The 18,916-nt window shown below is 40.9% G+C and overlaps 1 protein-coding gene across 1 annotated transcript; it reads left to right on the top strand.

Annotated features, from left to right (window-relative positions):
• The first annotated feature begins 11,155 nt into the window (after positions 1–11,155).
• CCR2 (C-C motif chemokine receptor 2) lies at positions 11,156–17,518 on the top strand. Its single transcript, XM_022573374.3, has 2 exons — positions 11,156–11,403; positions 15,320–17,518. The coding sequence occupies exon 2, from the start codon at positions 15,331–15,333 to the stop codon at positions 16,450–16,452; it is 1,122 nt and encodes a 373-aa protein (XP_022429082.1). The 5' UTR covers positions 11,156–11,403; positions 15,320–15,330; the 3' UTR covers positions 16,453–17,518.
• The last annotated feature ends 1,398 nt before the right edge of the window (positions 17,519–18,916 follow it).

Below are 18,916 nucleotides of genomic sequence, written 5' to 3' on the forward strand. Positions count from 1 at the left end.
TTAGATATGACACCAAAAGCACCAAGAACAAAAGAAAAAACAGATGAACTGGACTTCATCAAAATTAAAAGAACCTTTGTGCTCAAATGATACCATCAAGAAAGTGAAAAAACCACCCACAGAATGGGAGAAAATATTAGCAGAAAATATATCTAATAAGAGACTTATATCCAGAATACACAAAGAATGCTTACAACTCAATACTGAAAACATAAATAACCCAACCAAAAAGTAGGCCAAGGATATGAATAGATATTCCTCCAAAGAAGATATAAAGATGGCCAATAAGCACATGAAAAGATGCTCAACATCATTATCTATTGGGGAAATGCAAATCACAACCACAATGTGATGCCAATTCACACTTACCCGTGTGGTTATAATCAAAAACACAGATAACTATTGTCAGCAAGGATGTAGAGAAATTGAAACTCTAATACATTGCTGGTAGGAATGTAACATGTACAGCGGCAGCTTTGAAAACAGTTGGGCAGATTCTCAAAAACTTAAACACACGGCCTTCCCTGGTGGCGCAGTGGTTGAGGGTCCGCCTGATGATGCAGGGGACACGGGTTTGTGTCCCGGTCCAGGAAGATCCCGCATGCCGCGGAGCAGCTGGGCCCGTGAGCCATAGCCGCTGAGCCTGCGCGTCCGGAGCCTGTGCTCTGCAACAGGAGAGGCCACAGCAGTGAGAGGCCTGCGTACCACAAAAAAAAAAATAACAAAAAACTTAATCACAGAGTTGCTCTATGAGCTAGCCATCCAACTCCTAGGTATATATGCAAGGGAAATGAAAACATATGTCCACACAAAAACTTGCATACAAATGTTCATAAAGCTTTATTCATAATAGCCAAAAAGTGAAAACAACCCAAATATGTCAACTAATGAGTGGATAAATAAAATGTGGTTTCTCTATACAGTACTACTCAGTCACAAAAGGTATGAAGTACTGATACATACTACAACATGGATGAAGCTTGAAAACATTATGCTATGTGAAAGAAGCCAGTCATGAAAAACCACATATTGTATGATTCCATTCATATGAAATGTCCAGAAGACAGAAATTTATAGAAACAGAAGTAGAATAGTGTTTGCCTAGTTCTGGGCATGGCAGAGGGACAGGGAGTGGGAGAGCTAATGGAGAGTGACTGATAATGGGTACAGGGTTTCTTTTTGGAATGATGAAAATATTTAAAAATTAGCTTATGGTGATGGTTGCACAACTGTGAATGTACTAAAAAAAAATTAAATTTACACTTTAAATGGGTAGATTTTATGAATTATATCTCAATAAAACTGTTTTTAAAAATCAGGGGAAATGGACTATTCATTAATGACACAGTTAACTGATTAGCATACAAGAAAATATTAGATCCTTACTGCACACCATATACAAAAATAAATTTCAGGGACTTTCCTGGCAGTCCAGTGGTTAAGACTCTGTGCTGCCAACACAGGGGTTGCCAGTTCGATCCCTGGTCTGGGGAACTAAGATCCCACACACCGCGCAGCGTAAAGTTACGTAAAGTAAAAGTATAGTAAAGTAAAGTAAAATAAATAAAATAAATTTCAGGTGAATCATATATCTATATGTGAAAAGCAAAAATTTAATGCTTTTCGAAGATAAGCTTTATGACTTTAAGGTAGAAAAGGATTTTTCTGACAAGATACCAAAAAACACTACTCACCAAGAAATATTTTAATAAGTTGCATTACAATAAAAACCTCTGTCCATCGAAAGACACCATGAATAAAATTAAAACAAACCACAAACTGTAAGAATATATTTGCCACTGATAATAAAAAACAAAAAGATTAGTATCCAGAATTTGTAAACATCTCCAACAAACTTTACTAGTAATCTGGGAAATGCAAATAAAAACCACAGTGAAACACTACGGCCCATCAGACTGGCAAGTACATTTAAGTCTGATAACACCTGGTACTGAGCTGGCCCAACAATTCCATTCCTGGGCATGTTGCCTAGAAAATTCTGCTAAATATCCAAAGAGGGGTTCATTGCTGTATTGCTTGAATAGTGAAAAACTGAAATCAGTTAATATATCCAACAGCAGGAGAAGATTTTTTTTTAATTGTGGTTTATTCATGCAATGGAATATTTCATGAATTAATTGGTGTTTTATTTCACCAGATGAAAACCTTCTGCACTACAATCATTCCAACCGTGGTCTGAATACTGAGTTTCTCTATTACGCACGAAAATTTAAAGTGAACATATTCTTTGATCTCATAACCCTACTTTTGGCAATTTGCCCGAAAGAGACAATTATACAAGTGAGATAAATCTTAAAATCATAAAGTAAGCTGCAGACAATACAAGTAGTATTATCATTTTTAAATTTTAAAATGTATAAAACAATACTACATATATAGTAAAAATAAATAAATTATGCACGAGAATAATAATCACCCAATTCAGAACAGTGTTGACACTGGGAAAGGAAAGAGAGAGAAAGATAAATGGGGACTACGGGAAGATAAAGTAATTTCAGTTGCAGCTCTAAATTTTTACTTTTTAAAAGCAGACTGAATATGGCAAAATAAGATTTGTTAAATTTGGGCAGTAAGTACACAAGCTTTCTATCATTTTTTGAATACTTCTGTATATTTAAAGTCCATTTAAAAAAATAAGAACACACGTGATTTTTTTTAACTAGCTCTTTTCTACTTTCTGGCCTTTACCAGTATGGCTCCCTCTGCCTGAATTCTTTATGCGGTGGTTGAGAGTGGGGGAAAGAGTCAGATTGCCTGGGCTTGAGTTCCAGTGCTGAGTTGATTTAGGGAGATTCTTAACCTCTTAGTTCCTCAATTTCTCTTTTGAAAATTGGGTATAATAATAGTATTGACCTCATAGGGTTGTTACAAGGATTAAATGTGGCCAGTATATGTAAAGCACTATAACAGTGCCTACAAGCATTTAATAAATGTCTGCCATTACCATCACCACCATCACCATCATTACTATCATCATCACCATCATCACCACCATCACTATTAAATGTCTTTGTCTAGTCAATTCCCATTCGTCCTTCATATTTTAGGTTTCAGTTAAAATATTACTTTTCAAAGAAGTCTACCCTGACTCTACAATATAAATTAGATTTCATAGGACCCTGTCCTTTTTTGTCCATGCACTTATTAGAATTTATAGTTACATATTTATAAGTGTTTTAATTTGTTTAACATCTCTACCACATTTGAACACAAAAGTTCTTGAGGGCCAAGGCTGGGTATGTTTTATTCACTTTTTTATATACATTGTCCAGTCTAGGCTGGACAATGAATAATAACAGTATAGGTTCTGACTACTTGTTACATGAATAAATACATGAATCATTTTATCATCTGACCAGTACGCAGCCACTGAAATTATGTTTATGAAGGATTTACAACACGGAAAAACTTTTGGCTTGCTTAGTGGAAAAACTAAAAGGTACAAAATTATAAATATGATGAGTACAATGCCATACAAATAACAACAAAAACAAACCTATAAATTGAGGAAAAACAGGGGAGATGTACATTCACTTCGTTGTGAAATCACCACCTTTATCTACTTCCAAAACATTTTCAACACCACCAAATAAAACCCTGTGCCCATTAGGTTGTTACTCCTAATTCTCCCCTCCTCCAGCCCCAGCCACCACCAATTTGTTTTCTGTCTCTATGGATTTACTTATCCTGGACATTCCATATAAATGAAGTCACACAATATGGGACTTGTTATGTCTGGTTTCCTTCACTTAGCATGATGCTAGTGAGGTCCATCTACACTGTAATATGTATCAGTACTTCATTCCTTTTATGGATAATTATATGTATATGCCACAATTTATTTACCTATTCACCCTTTGCTTACCATTTGGGTTGTTTCCATCTTTTGGTTATTGTAAATAGTGCTGCTATGAACATTCATGTACTAGCATTTGATTATTTTTTCATTTGCGGGGTGGGGTATATATCTAGGACTGGAATCCCAGGGTCATATGGTAATTCCATGTTTAGGTTTTTTCTTAGGAATTGTCAAACTGCTTTCCAAATCTGGTATGTATCATTACACATTCACAACAGCAACGTTAAGAGTTCCAACTTCTCCACATCCTCACCAACACATATTATTTCCTTTAAACAAAAAATTATAGCCATCTTAGCAGGTGTACAGTGGTATCTCAGTGTAGTTTTGATTTGCATTTCCTTCGTGACTAATGATATTGAGTACCTTCTCATGTGCTTGTTGAGCATTTGTATATCTTTGGAGAAATGTGTCTTCAAGTGCTTTGTCCATTTTTAAATTGGGCTGTTTGCCTCTTTGTTGTTGAGATGTAGGCACTTTTTATATTTTCTGGACACTAGACCCTTAACAGATACATGATTTGCAAATATTTTCTCTTTTTCTATAGGCCGTCTTTTCACTTTATTGGTAATGTCTTTTTGACACACAAATGTTTTCAATTTTGATGAAGTCCAATGTATCTATTTCTTTCATTTGTTACTCTTGCTTTTGGTGTCATATCTAAGATTTCATTCAAAATCAAAGGTCATAAAGATTTACCTCTATATTTTCTTCTAAGAATTTTATTGTTTTAGCTCTTATATTTACATTATTGATTCATTTGATTTAATTTTTATAAATGAAGAGCGGAAAAGGTCCAACTTCATTCTTTTGCATGTGGATATACAGTTGTCCCAGCACCATTTGTTGAAGAGAATATTCTTTCTCCATTCCATGGTCTTGGCACCTTTGTTGAAAATCAGTTGGCAATAGGTGCAGAAGTTTATTTCTAGACTCTCAATTATAGTCCATTGATCTATATGTTTATTCTTATGCCAGGATAAACTCGCATAAATTACTGTAGCTTTGCAGTAAGTTATGAAATTGGGAAGTTGCCAAGTCCTCCAAAGTTGCTTTGTTGTTGCTGCTGCTGTTTCGATTGTTTTGACTATTCAGCGTCCCTTGCAATTTCATATGAAGCTGAGGATCAGTTTTTCCATTTCTGCAAAATGCCACTGGAATTCTGACAGGGACTGCATTAAATCTTTAGATAGCTTTGGGCAATACTGCCATCTCAACAATTTAAGTCTTCCAATACATGGACATGTGCCATCCTTCCATTTATTTAGATCTTCTTTAATTTCTTTCAACAGTGCTTTGTAGTTAGGGTGTACAAATCTTTCACCTCCTTAGTTACATTTATTCCCAGGTATTTTATTCTTTTTTATGCTATTATAAGTAGAACTGTTTTCTTAATTTCCTTTTCGGATTGTTCACTGCTGGTGTATAAAAACATAACTGATTTTGTGCACTAATTTTGTTTCCTGCAACTTTGTTAAATTTATTAGCCCTAGCAGGGTTTTTGTGAATTCTTCAGGGTTTTCTGTATATAGGATCATGTCATCTGTGAACAGAGATAGTTTTACTTCTTTCTTTCCAATTTGGATTACTTTTATTTCCTTTTCTTGCCTGATTGCTCTGGCTAGAACTGTCAGTATAGTGCTGAATAGCAGTGGTGAAAATGGGTATTCTTGTCTTGTTTTTGACCTTAGAGAGAAAGCTTTTAGTCTTTTACCACTGAGTATGATACTACCTCTGAGGTTTCACATATGCCCTTTATCACGTTGAGGAAGTTTCCTCATTATTTGTACTTTTTTGAGTGTTTTTGTTATGAAAGGGCATTGGATTTTGTCAAATGCTTTTTCTGTGTTAATTGAGATGATCGTATTTTTTTCTCTCATTCTGTTAATGTTCTGTATTACACTGGTTGATTTTCTTTTATTGAACCATGCTTGCATTCTTTGGATAAATCCCAGTTGACAAGAGAGTACAATCTTTTTAATGTGCTATTGAATTCAGTTTGCTAGTACTTCGTTGTGAGTTTTGCATTTGTATTCATAAGGGATATTGACTCGCAGTTTCCTTGTGGTGTCTCTGTCTGGCTTTGCTATCACGGTAATACTGGTTTCACAGTATAAATTAGAAAATGTTCCCTCCTCTTCTATTTTTAGGAAGAGTTTGAGGAGGATTGATGTTAATTTTTCTTGAAACGTTTGGTAGAAATCACCAGTGAAGCCACCTGGTCCTGGATGTTTTCTGTTGGGAGGTTTTTGATTTCTGATTCAATCTCTTTATTTTTTAAAAGATCTTTTCAGATTTTCTATTTCTTCTTGAGTCAGTCCTGGGTAATTTATATGTTTCTAGAAATTTTTCCATTTTATCTAGGTTATTTAATTTATTGGTGGACGTTGCTCATAGTTTTCTCTTATAATCTTTTTTTATTTCTGTAAATTTGGTAGTAATAAACACTTTCACCTGATTTTAGTTATTTGTATCTTTTCTTTTATAATCAGTGTTGCTAGAGGTTTGTCAACTTTGTTGATCTTTTCAAAGAACCAACTTTTGCTTTCAGCATGCTATATATATATGTATATATATATGCATATACATATATATATATATATAGCATGCTGAAAGCATGGATATGTATATATCTCCAACAAGCCCACACTTGATCAGGGTCTCTCTTACTATCTTCCATCACCCACTGCCCACCCAGCAACCCAGGATGAGGCCTCAGTCATGTCCTCCAATCAGAATCTGCCACGTCAAGCTTTATGGGTTTCTTCTCATGCCACTTGTGCCGGCAAAGAGCATTATCTGGGTTTCTTGCAGTTGGGTACAGCATAATGCCCTTCCCTGGGACACCTCAGAAGACATAGGCAAATAGATGATGTCAGCGGTAGGAGAGGAGTAGCTATGGCCCTTAATGCCATGTATGAAACCTCATTCTGTAGGTACTTACCCCATCCTCCTACTACTCACCATGCCTTGGGGTGGGGGGCAGGTGATGGTGGTGAGAGTGAATTCTAGCTTCTCATTCCCTAGAACCAGCCCCCAACCCACTGCTGTCATGTACTGAGAGGCAGCTAAAAATGCCTTCTAAGTACTCTGTTCTGACCCATCCCCAGCCAAGGCTTCCTCACCAGAGCAGGCCACTTCTGAGGCATCTAGACTAAGATCTGATTCTAGTCACAGAGTAGTTCCAAGTATCTGGGCTACAGAAGAACACAGCATTATCTCCCTACTACACAGTTCAAGTGACATCACCTTAAGTCACTTGAGGGGGCTTCATAGCAAGTGAATGTATTCAAGATTCTGAGTTCACATCTATTTCCCCAAAGTTTATTTGGCCTGAAGGTATGCAAACATCCAATCTGCTACCCTTACACTCTTAAATTAATAAATACTTAAATTACCATTTTTGATGACATTTTTATTTCTATTTTTCATCACATGTTCTAGTCTGTTCTTGGTTCACTTGGAGATGGTAGTGAACTTGGACAACGAAGGAGAAATTCATGTCTCACCTCTGTCTGTTACTTGACACTTTTCCAAAAATCATGTGTAGTTTCTGGGCTTTCCTGCTGTGACTATATACCCTGTTGTGTTGCTTTGTCACTTGGAACAAAAACAGTAGAAAAAGTTTGCACAATTTTTATTATGAAGACATGACCAGAACATGTAGGAACATATAACTGTGCTTCTTCTATGGTTATTAGTCCAGATCATTGTTTTTAACCAAAACTGACGATGTAAAATCCTAGAACTCACTAATCTATTTTAGTAGGTCACAGGAAACAGGCAAACTATAGAAACCACAATCAACCAAAACCATCGCTGTTGAAAAACCAGCAACAGTTTATCTTCTAAATGTGTCAACTGAACAAATCCAACTGACGATGTCAAGGGGGCATCTTCAACGTTCCCTCAGGTTGTTGATAAACCTTTCCTATCTCCTTGCCCCAGCAGCATTCTCTCCAGCCATGCTTTTCCCCATGTTTTCATTTGGTTGAGTAATGCCATCCATGGAGGGGCAGAGAGGTTCTTGGAACACACCTAACTTTCAGCTTCAATGGTCTAACCCCCAACTCAGCTGCTGACCTTCAGAGTATGAATAAACAAGAATCTTAAACTTCTCATGGCCAGTGTTGGTCTGGTTCTTCCCTCTTCGTTCAGGGAGCATGAACTTTTTTTTTTTTTTAATAAATTTATTTATTTATTTTTGGTTGCATTGGGTCTTTGTTGCTGCACATGGGCTTTCTCTAGTTGCGGCGAGCGGGGGCTACTCTTCATTGCAGAGCACGGGCTCTAGGCACGCAGGCTCCATAGTTATGGCTTGCAGGCTCCAGAGTGCAGGCTCAGTCGTTGTGGTGCACAGGCTTAGTTGCTCCATGGCATGTGGGATCTTCCCGGACCAGGGATAGAACCCATGTCCACTGCATTGGCAGGTGGATTCTTAACCACTGTGCCACCAGGAAAGTCCCGATCTATTTTTATTTCATTGGTTTACAGAAGAATTGAGCATCTCTTCATTGCTGGCCCAGGTCACCTTGAGATGACCACGGCCATGCCTTCCATGTGACCCTGCTTAGTCAGCAGTCACACTAGAGACAGGAGGTTGGTGGTGTGTTTTCCCCAAAGTCTGCTCAAAAGCTCATACTCCTTTGCCAGACTGAGAATTTCAGAAACCATGAACCCAGTGCCAACAAGTAGATGTGGGGTTCTCAAGCTCAAGGAAAAGAATCTTTCCTAATTCCTTCCACGTGCATAAAGAATTCTAAGGTGTACTTACTTCAGTTTCCAGTTTTATGACTGTCTATATGGACCATGTGAACAAAGTGACAAGAAAAAAAATGTTTGACTTGATAGCTGTGTGGGTATTTGCCATTTTCCCCAGACCCACTGAGCCCTGGGAAGCTGACTTCTATGGGTTACATCACCTAGACTCCCTGCTGCTCCCTCTTCTAGTTGGGTTCAATCACCAGGAAGCACTGGCAGGAGATCAGAGTGGGAGCAGGAGGTTAGGGTACTTTCTGATCCTGCTCTCCTGCCTGGCGTAACTTCTAGTAGTGCCTGTATCCTTCAGTCTTCAGCTATCAACAGGGTTCAGGTGATACTGTTTTTTCTTTTGACTCTTAACAGCTCCCACTTTTGCTAGCATCTCTGGGCACCTCAACACCCCTACACCCCTGTTGGTCCTTTTAACCCCACCAACCCCTCTGTACACATTCTCATCCTTATCGAGTCTTCAAAATCTCAGCTGAGTGTGTCTTCTGTTCCCTGCCCTAGAGATAAGACATAGATTTGAATCCTGGCTCTACCACTAACTACCTCTATACATCTCTCTGTTTATAAAATTACAGAGCTGGAATCAACGATGTCTTGTTATGTAGACAGAAATAGTAAAAGAGTAGTCGTGATCAGCAACAGCAAAATTCCCGGGTCTTGAGCTTCCCCATCACAGTCTGACTCAAAGGAACTAGCAGCGAGATGCTGGAATCAGGAGATTCCCTAAGTGGAAGTGGACCCAGTAATGCTGGGGTGAGTATCACCCATTTTGTTATTGAAACCTCAGAAAGACCCTTCTGATCCCTGCCCAGAGACCGCATTAGGAGATAACTGGGGAACTTTCCCTGTTCCTGTTCATGCAAGGAATTGCTTCTAAGGAACAACCTGAGGCCCTTTTGCTTAGCATGAAAAACAGGTCTTATGCAGGATACATGGTCACAACTTATTGAAATCTAGAAAGGACACCTGAACTTCCCTGAGTGTTTTATTGTTATTCACTACGATTTACTGAGAGCCTACTACACACCAGGCACTGTATTAGCCGCTTTACATTTATTTAAACCTCACAGACCCCAGAGGCCTTATTATTTGTTTCATAGCTAGGGAAATCAAAGCTTAGAAATTTGTCTAGCCTACAGTATGAGATCCTTCTTTCTATATGGCCTATCCTGGAGATGTCCCGTGTGCATCTGGGAAGAACACGTACGCTGTTGTTTGGTAGAGTTGTGTATATACATCTGTTAAATCCGGTTGGTTCATTGTGTTGTTCAAGTGCTCTATTTCCTTACTTCTATATGGTTGTTTTATCCATTACTGAAAGTGGGCTATTGAAGTTGCCAATGATTACTGTACAACCGTCTTTAGTTCTGTCAGTTTTGGCTTCATATATTTTGATGATCTCTCATTAGGTGTAAATGTTTATAATTGTTATATCTTCTTGCTGTATGGAACCTTTTATTAATATATAGTGTCCTTCTTCATTATCTCTTGCAAACATTATCTCTTGCAAACTTAATGTCTATTTTGTCTGATATTAGCATAGCTACCTCTGCTCTCTTTTGGTTAAGATTTGCACAGAATATCCTTCACTGTCAATCTATTTTTGTCTTTGGATCTAAAGTCTCTTATTGACAGTTAGACCATGTTTTTGTTTTGCCAATTCATTCTATCATTCTCTATCTTTTGATTGGAGCGTTTAATCCACTTACATTTCAAGTAGTTACTGATAAGGAAGGACTTCTGTCATTTTGCTATTTGTTTTCTATGTGCCTTACAGCTTTTTTGTCCTTCATTTCCTGCATTACTGTCTTTGTGTTCAGTTGACTTTTTTTTGTAGTGGAATGTTTATATCGTTTTTTATTTTCTTTTGTATATGTTCTATAGCTATTTTCTTTGTGGGTACAATGAGGGTCACATTTAACCTCCCAAAGTTTTAATTTAAATATATAGCTTAACTTCAATAACATACAAAGACTCTTTTATCTGGGAATGTCCTAATATCTCCCTCACTCTTGAAGGATAGCTTTGCCAGCTACAGGAAAAACATTTATCTTATTGAGAATCCCTTGTATGTGACAATTTGCTTCTCTTTTAGTGTTTTCTTTTAGCAAAACTTCTTTCTGAGGAGTGGAACCTATAACAGCTAAGCACCTTCTTACTAAGGACACCTCTGACACAAGAGACCACCTAGCCTTCCCTTTTCACTAAGAAGCTGTATCTAAATAACATTTCTAACGAAGTCCCAAATCCTTGATGACACTGAAATCAGTGCATATGGTCACACGAAACATAATTATATTTCCTCCACCATCACCAACGGCCCCCATTAGCATTTATCTTCTTGGGAAATGAAATTCTGATGTGCTCGTTTCATGCAAATTATTACTGGCAGAAGAGAGTGGAAGATTTCCAGATACAGAGACCCACAAGATAAAGAAGCCCAGAGCTGTTAGACCCAGGAGCAGACACAGGGTGTGCCTAACTTACCCTCAAGGTTGCATAAGCAAGATTTCAAAATTAATTCTACTCTGGAGACTTCAACCTAGTATACAATGTTCCTGGCTGGAAAAGAAGAACTATATCATTCTTTTTTTCAGATCTTTACCATTACTTGCCCTTGTATCTCCGCCTTCTCTTTCTGCAGGAAACTTTATTTCCTACTTCTGCACACCAAGTTTCTACCTCCAGATCTGTTTGGTTCAGTTGCCGAGAAGCCTGACACACCAGTGCCACTTGGAAGAAGCCATCTACCGGTGAGTTGGGGGTGTTTTTTCTATCACTTTCTGAACCAAAGGCTCGAAGCATCTCAGTGCTAGAGATGCAGGGACTGGGAGCACCCTGGGGGTCTCCACGGCCCAGGAACTTGGGAGATGATCAAGAAAGGAGAAACGGGTGGAGGGCGGCATCAGTACCAGGAATGTCAGAGAGACCCCAATGGCAGTGAGGAAGCGCAAAGTGGAGACCCCCCTCAGGGCTCAGGTGGTAGGATAGAGTGGGCTAAAAGAAGACAATTAAGAAAGTAGGACAATCAGGTTTCTCAACTACTGCTCCTCTCACTCTGCCCCTCCCAGCCGCCAAGGACTGTGAAGAGCTGGAGCTTTCTACCTCAGATTTTCCCCCCTCCAGTCCATATATGTGATAGTCCAGGCCCTGCACCAAAATGCACCTCCTGCCTCAATTCAGAGGCTGAAGTGAGGGATTCACTTTTCTGGGAGGCAGCTTTTAATCAACTCTGGATGATGTGTCTTGACACTTGAAAGTGACACATTAACCAGTACCTTTCAGCTCCCCTGCTACGTGTCGGCTGTGGTAGGAGCTAGGTGTACTGGGGTGACATGGGAATAGGGAATAAAAAGGAGAAGGTGGCTGGCACTTGAGAGGCCAGGGCAGGTGAAGAGCAAAGCACAGGAAACATACAGTGGATGTGGCTGGGGCAGTTCACCCACAATCTGAATCACCAGAGTGAGGGTCTGGGCTGTATATTTGTGACTGACAGGCTTCCTGTATGATACTTAAAGCCAGCATTTCAGAATCACTGATCCAGCCCACACTTTCCTGTACAGATGAGGAGACTAACCTACAGAACAGCCCAGAGGGCCTGCTGCAGCTAAAAGGCTGTGTGCAAGGATTTCCAATATTTTAGTCTTTATAAGATCTCCCACTGGATTACCTGGGAGTCTAGTCCACAGGGTAGCCCTTTGTTTCTCAGAAGCTTGTAGCCTGCTAGTTCGCTGTTATTCACTTTTTCAATTGATATTTATTTAGCAGCTTCTATGTGCTAGGCTGGGTTCTAGGGCACCAAGATAGCTCATTGCAAAACAAATCTCTCTGCCCTCATGGAGCTTATCTTCTGGCGGAAATGTCTCTGAGGGTGTGTGTGCATGTGTGTATGTGTGTGTGTGTGTGTGTGTGTGTGTGTGTGTGTGCTTGTGTATGTATGGGTTGGGCACGCTTGTATGGGAAAGTGTGTGGATTTTAAGGCTAAAATGCCAAAGAAGTTCTGTTCAAGGCATGGAAGAATAACTAGAAAATCTGTTACTTGTTCTTCTACATCCTTCTCTGCTCTCAGAGCCTGAAGATGAAAACCCCTGAGGGCCTTTGAAATTGTACAGTCCAAGGTTCAAATTCCAGCTCGGCCATTACTTGCTTTGTGAGTTTGGGAAAAATCATTTAATCCACCCATGCTTCTATTTCTTCACTTGTAAAATGTATACTGATCTCACAAAACGGTTGCAAGGATTAAATTAATTAATGTACGCAAAGTATTTAGCATAGCACTTGGAGCTTAAGGAACACTCAATTAATTACTATAGTTTTAATTCTTTAGGTGGATACATTTTTTTCCCCAAGTTTGATGAGAGGTATTATTTAGTTGCTGCTGATTTAAAGAATCTAGTTCAGTGCTGTGAAATTCAAAATCTGTGAAATGTATCAATCACAAGAGAAACTGAAGAATAAGGTGTATACACAGATAAAAACAAAGTCACAGTCATTGCCAGGAAAAAATGAATATTCTTGAGAACCAATTCTAATGATGTTAGTTGTCACACTTATTACGAGTTTTGTGTATTTTGTCCATGAACATTTATTGGTGCCTCCTTTAGCCAGGTGCCATCATAAGACCTGAAGACAGAAACATGACCTAGTCCTTGCTCTCAAGCAGCACACAATGTGTAGAAGATAATGTGCTTATTTAGAGGCACACACAATGTTATGAGATAAGAATGATTTGACAGAGGAGGTGGGTTGGGCTTCACGGAGAAGGGGAATCTGAGCAGGATGTATGGCAGGATGAATAGGAGCTCACTAGCCATTTTAAGCAGAGGGGCAAGCATGTGCACAACCACTAAAGCCTGAAGGAAATGCTGAGTCTGGGGGAAATGGAAAAAAGATGGGTATGGCTGGAGCACAGGATCTGGGATTTGAGAAGTCATTAGAGATGAAGCTGAGAAGAAGTGAGCTTAGAAAAGCCATGATGAGTAGTCTGGGCATTGCCTTTGAGGCCCCGCCACATACAAATCGTGGGGCTACTCCAGTTTTAAACTGAGAAGTGCATGATCCAATTTCAGCTTCAGAGAAGACAGACTGAATGGGAGCATGGCTAAGAATAAGGCATGAACAAATGAAAAAGCTCAGCAAAGCCACAAGTGAGAAGTATAGGAGGCAAGAGAGTGGCAGTTGAAAGAGATGCAGAGGGGATGACTCAGAGGTGTTTACGAGGGAGAATTCATAAGACTTAGTTGTAATAATACAAAGCATTTCTCTGTATCAGATGCTGCACTACGTCTTTGTTTCCATAGCAACTCAGCTTAGTTATTTTATACATGAAGAAGCTGATAGTTCAAGAAGTAATTAGCCCCGAATTACACAACTGTAGTTTGGAAGCAGGATTCAAATCTAGGTCTTTTTGGCTCCAAAGGCCTGGCTCCTAATCTTCTGAAGAAGAGGGGACCCAGGACAATGTCAAATCTTACTTCTTAAGTAATGGAGTAAATGACAATAGCCAAGATAAGGAATCTACAAGTTGAAGCAACTTTCCAGGGGCATTCAGTTTGGGGTGGGCTGAATTTGAGGTAGCTATATGATACCCACTTTGCTCTCTGCTGTATCTCCAGTGCCTAAAATAGAGTATGGCTCCTGGCAGGTGCTCAATAAATATTGGTTAAATGAATAAATCCATGGGGAGATATGCAGTTGGCAATGGAAAATTCAACTCTGAGGTGGGACTGGAAAGCAGAGCTTTGGGAAGCATTAGCCTACAGGAAACTTAGAACCTTGAGATTAGACAACACAATTCAGGAAGAACTTTGGAGCAAGGGTAAAGAGGTAAATAGTAAAGAAGTGGGAGCCAAGGATGGTGCCTGGGACTCTTACAGTGTGGTCAGAGGAAAGAGACACCAACAAAGAAAATGAAAAAGAAGTGGTGAGCCACTTTTTCTCCTGGAAGCCAAAAGTTTTTTTGTTAGTTTGTTTTTTAACTTTTTTTTTTGGCCTTGATAGTCACTGTAGTATCAAGATATTTTGATCCTAGTTCCCTGACCAGGGATCGAACCCACGCCATCAACAGTGAAAGCATGGAGTCCTAACCACTGGACAGCCAGGGAATTCCCAAGCCAAAAGTTTTAAATGGAAGAAATGAGCAGAAGGATCAAATGCTTGATGAAAAAGAAACTGAAAGCCAGCGTGTTTAAAAATTGGGTTGTCATTGCAAGCCTGGCAAGAGAAGTTTTCTGACGGAGACAGAAAGTTGAGAGATATCAGAACACTCTGGGTGGCAGGTAACAGAAAATGCAAATCATAGTGGCTCATTATGAGCATCCCCAGAAGCCCCCAGCGGGGTCCCCTTAAATACTATCATCCAGGAATGGGTCACAGGCCTTGTACCACTGCAGAGGAGCTAGAGAAAGCAAGTGTCCAATATGGTCAGCCTTATCACGAGAGTCAGGCTCTCTGGGAAGGCCAAGGGTGTTGGGAAATGGCTGTGCGGAGATGACTGGTGTCTGCAACCAGGAATAAGGGGAACTGAGGAACTAGCACACACGTTTCAAGGAGATGGCTGTGAAGCAAAGACAAAGCCTAGGACGTTGCTTAAGTGGAGCAGGGACCTTGGTAAGACTGGGGATTGCAGCCGTTGTGTTGTGTGTCATCATCTAGTCCTCTTGTTTACAGGACAAAGGAAGATGGATGGCAATGATACGTTTCCCCAGTTCAGCCACGATGTGCTTTCCACATCTCATTCTCTGTTTACAACGAATATCAAGGGGAACGATGAAGAACCCACCACCAGTTATGACTATGATTACAGTGAGCCCTGCCAAAAGACCACTGTGGGACAAATTGAAGCCCGGCTCCTGCCCCCGCTCTACTCGCTGGTGTTCATCTTTGGTTTTGTGGGCAACTTGCTGGTCGTCCTCATCCTGATCAACTGCAAAAAGCTGAAAAGCATGACTGACATCTACCTGCTCAACTTGGCCGTCTCTGACCTGCTATTCCTCCTCACCATCCCGTTCTGGGCTCACTATGCTGCAGACCAGTGGGTCTTTGGGAACGTGATGTGTAAATTTTTCACAGGGCTGTATCACATTGGTTATTTTGGTGGAATCTTCTTCATCATCCTCTTGACAATCGATAGGTACCTGGCTATCGTCCATGCTGTGTTTGCTTTAAAAGCCAGGACGGTCACCTTTGGGGTGGTGACAAGTGGGGTCACCTGGGTGGTGGCTGTGTTTGCCTCTCTCCCAGGAATCATCTTTATCAAATCCCAAGAAGAACATTCTGGTTACGCCTGCGCCCCTTATTTTCCACTAGAATGGAAGAATTTCCATACAATAATGAGAAGCGTCTTGGGCCTGGTGCTGCCACTGCTTGTCATGATCGTCTGCTACTCGGGAATCCTAAAAACCCTGCTACGGTGTCGCAACGAGAAGAAGAAGCACAAGGCTGTGAGGCTCATCTTCGTGATCATGATTGTCTACTTTCTCTTCTGGGCTCCCTACAACATCGTCCTTCTCCTAAGCACCTTCCAGGTATTCTTTGGCCTGAGTAACTGTAAGAACAGCAGTCAGCTGGACCAAGCAATGCAGGTGACCGAGACCCTGGGGCTGATGCACTGCTGCATCAACCCCATCATCTATGCCTTCGTCGGGGAGAAGTTCAGAAGGTATCTCTCTGTGTTTTTCCGAAAGCACATTGCCAAACACCTCTGCAAACAATGCCCAGTTTTCTACGGGGAGACAGGAGATCGAGTGAGTTCAACATATACCCCTTCCACTGGGGAGCAGGAAGTCTCAGCTGTTTTGTAGAGGAGTAGCAGTTCGCTTGTTATTTTCAAAGGGAGACAGAAATCTATATACAATGATAAGCCTCCACGGTCTGTTGAAGAATAGAGGACTCTAAGTCTCTAAAGCAAGTGCCCAGGAACCTCAGGGTTGTGTGAACCAAGACAGACTTGTGTCATTCCTTGTAGAGCCAACATGTGCTCAGGGAATATTCCAGAACAACTGTGGGCAGAGACCTGGACTCTCCAACAAGCTCATCGCAGTTCCTGGAAAATGTCACTTTTCCTTGTGCTTTTGCTCTTTCCCCCCTCGTCACCACTTTGCTCACTCTCTGATTCTATCAATCTCTTTAATCAGCTGGAGGTGGGGAAGAGAACGAGACAGGTACAGGTGAATGGAACAAGGGGGAGTGGGGTCAGGACCAAGGAGAAGGAGGAGGAAGTGTCAACAAGGCTGAGCCTGGACGAGGATGCAGGTAAGGGCTTTGCTCTCCCTTAGCACCATCTCCTACTGTATTTAACTTTGGAGGCTTCCCCAGCTCATGGAGAGCTTAGGAGCTGTAAGAACTTTCTAGAAGCTTTGGTTGGGTCCATGATCCCCCTTCTGCTAAATGCATGACACATTTCTGCTTTATTATGGTTTAGCTATGACAACCACGCACCCTACATTTGAAATCTATTCGGTATCTTGCCCCATTGTTCATGTGCTTCTTAGGCCTCATTCCCCTATACAAAAATTTACTAAAGGACTTCCCTGGTGGCACACTGGTTAAGAATCCGCCTGCCAATGCAGGGGACACGGGTTCAAGCCCTGGTCCGGGAAGATCCCACATGCCGCGGATCAACTAAGCCCGTGTGCCACAACTACTGAGCCTGCGCTCTAGAGCCCGCGAGCCACAACTACTGAAGCCTGCACGCCTAGAGCCCACGCTCTGCAACAAGAGAAGCCACCGCGATGTGAAGTCCACACACTGCAACGAAGAGTAGCCCCTGCTCGCCGCAACTAGAGAAGGCCCGTGTGCAGCAACAAAGACCCAACGCAGCAATAATAAAATATAAAATGAATAAATCTTTTTTTAATATTTACTAAAGTGTTTATAAAAATATGCATAATCTTTAATGAGATGAAAAAATAAAAGCCCTCGCTTGGAAACAGGAGGGTTGGAGGTCGTGATTATGAGAAAGGGGTAGGCACTAGTGAGTTCCACCAACAGGAGTGGAGGGGTAAGCTCGCAGCAGGATGTGCAGGAATGTTTCCAGAATCAGCTAAGAGCAGAAGCCAGGAAGGATGCGTTAGAACACTTAATAGGCCTCATGTCTCTGGATCTGATGGTGTCTGTTTCCTTGTGGCTCTTCCTGCTTTCCTGCTCCGCTGCCCACCTGTCCCCCTGCAGCCTTTATCACATAACTCTGCATGGAGGATTACCCTACTCCAAAAGCCGGTTTGTAGCGGTCCAGGAGAGCAGCTTTGGGGAGAATGTGAAGGAAACTGTGCAACAAGAACCCCCTGTTGGGCCCTGGAGTGGGAAGACAATTGGTGAGGATACTGGGGTATGTGCTCAGAGCAGAGAAGGGGCCTGTCTTGGAAATCAAACATCGGCCTGTAACCTCAGGGTCTATTACCAGGCAGGGCAGGCCTAGATGAGGAAGACGCTAGATAGGGTGGAAAAAAATGTCTTCCAAATTACCTTCCAGCACCTCATTTTTGCATACAGGCAAAGAGTTCAGATATACACACACACACATTTTTTTTAATGTAAAGTAAAAATTAAAGCTGAAAACTGCAACTTGCAATTGTGGTAAAGTATCACTTTAAGAGTTACTATTACGCCACGCCTAACAACACTGTATTAGTCACAGAGACAACTCTGGTGTTGGTGGAGCACGTGGTATGTTTGGGAGACCACCGGTTCATAAATAAATGTTGATTAGGGAGTTGGAGGTCTCTGATCTGTGGATTTACTAGCTTACGGTGATGTAGCATCTAAATAATCTCAGTCGGATCACAGCACACACTCCACAACTGTCATCTCAACTGTCTTTATTCTCTCTGACTTGCTACCAAAAATCTCTTTTGCCTTGTTAGGAAGTCTAGGGAGTCGTGGATTTAATCCTATTTGAATGCTTCATGCCTTGCCAGTGTCCTTACTGATGCTCAAATGGTCCCCTCTTTGGCCGGTGGGAACTTCTAATTCAAGCTGACTCCTAATCAAAGCTTTTAAATCCGGAGAGGAATTGGAGAAGCTCACTTAAATAAGCAGAGATTTTCATCTTGGCTGAGCTAAGAATACAAATATATGTTAGTGCATTTCCTATCTGATGCAGGCAAGAAACACAAGGCTCCTGGAACCTGGCAACTGGGGAGCTGGAAGTTACTACAGTTTTACTTTCTTGCCTCGTGGCTGAAGAAGGTTTCAGAAAGATGCGTGTGCGTTGCGGGGGGGCTTCACCTGCAGATATTTATATTATCCTGATGAATGCATTACATT

Source organism: Delphinapterus leucas, chromosome 10, assembly GCF_059928025.1.
Source record: "Delphinapterus leucas isolate spDelLeu-1000000601 "Yukka" chromosome 10, BTC_Dleu_Yukka2, whole genome shotgun sequence".
NCBI classification, from domain to species: Eukaryota; Metazoa; Chordata; class Mammalia; order Artiodactyla; family Monodontidae; genus Delphinapterus; species Delphinapterus leucas.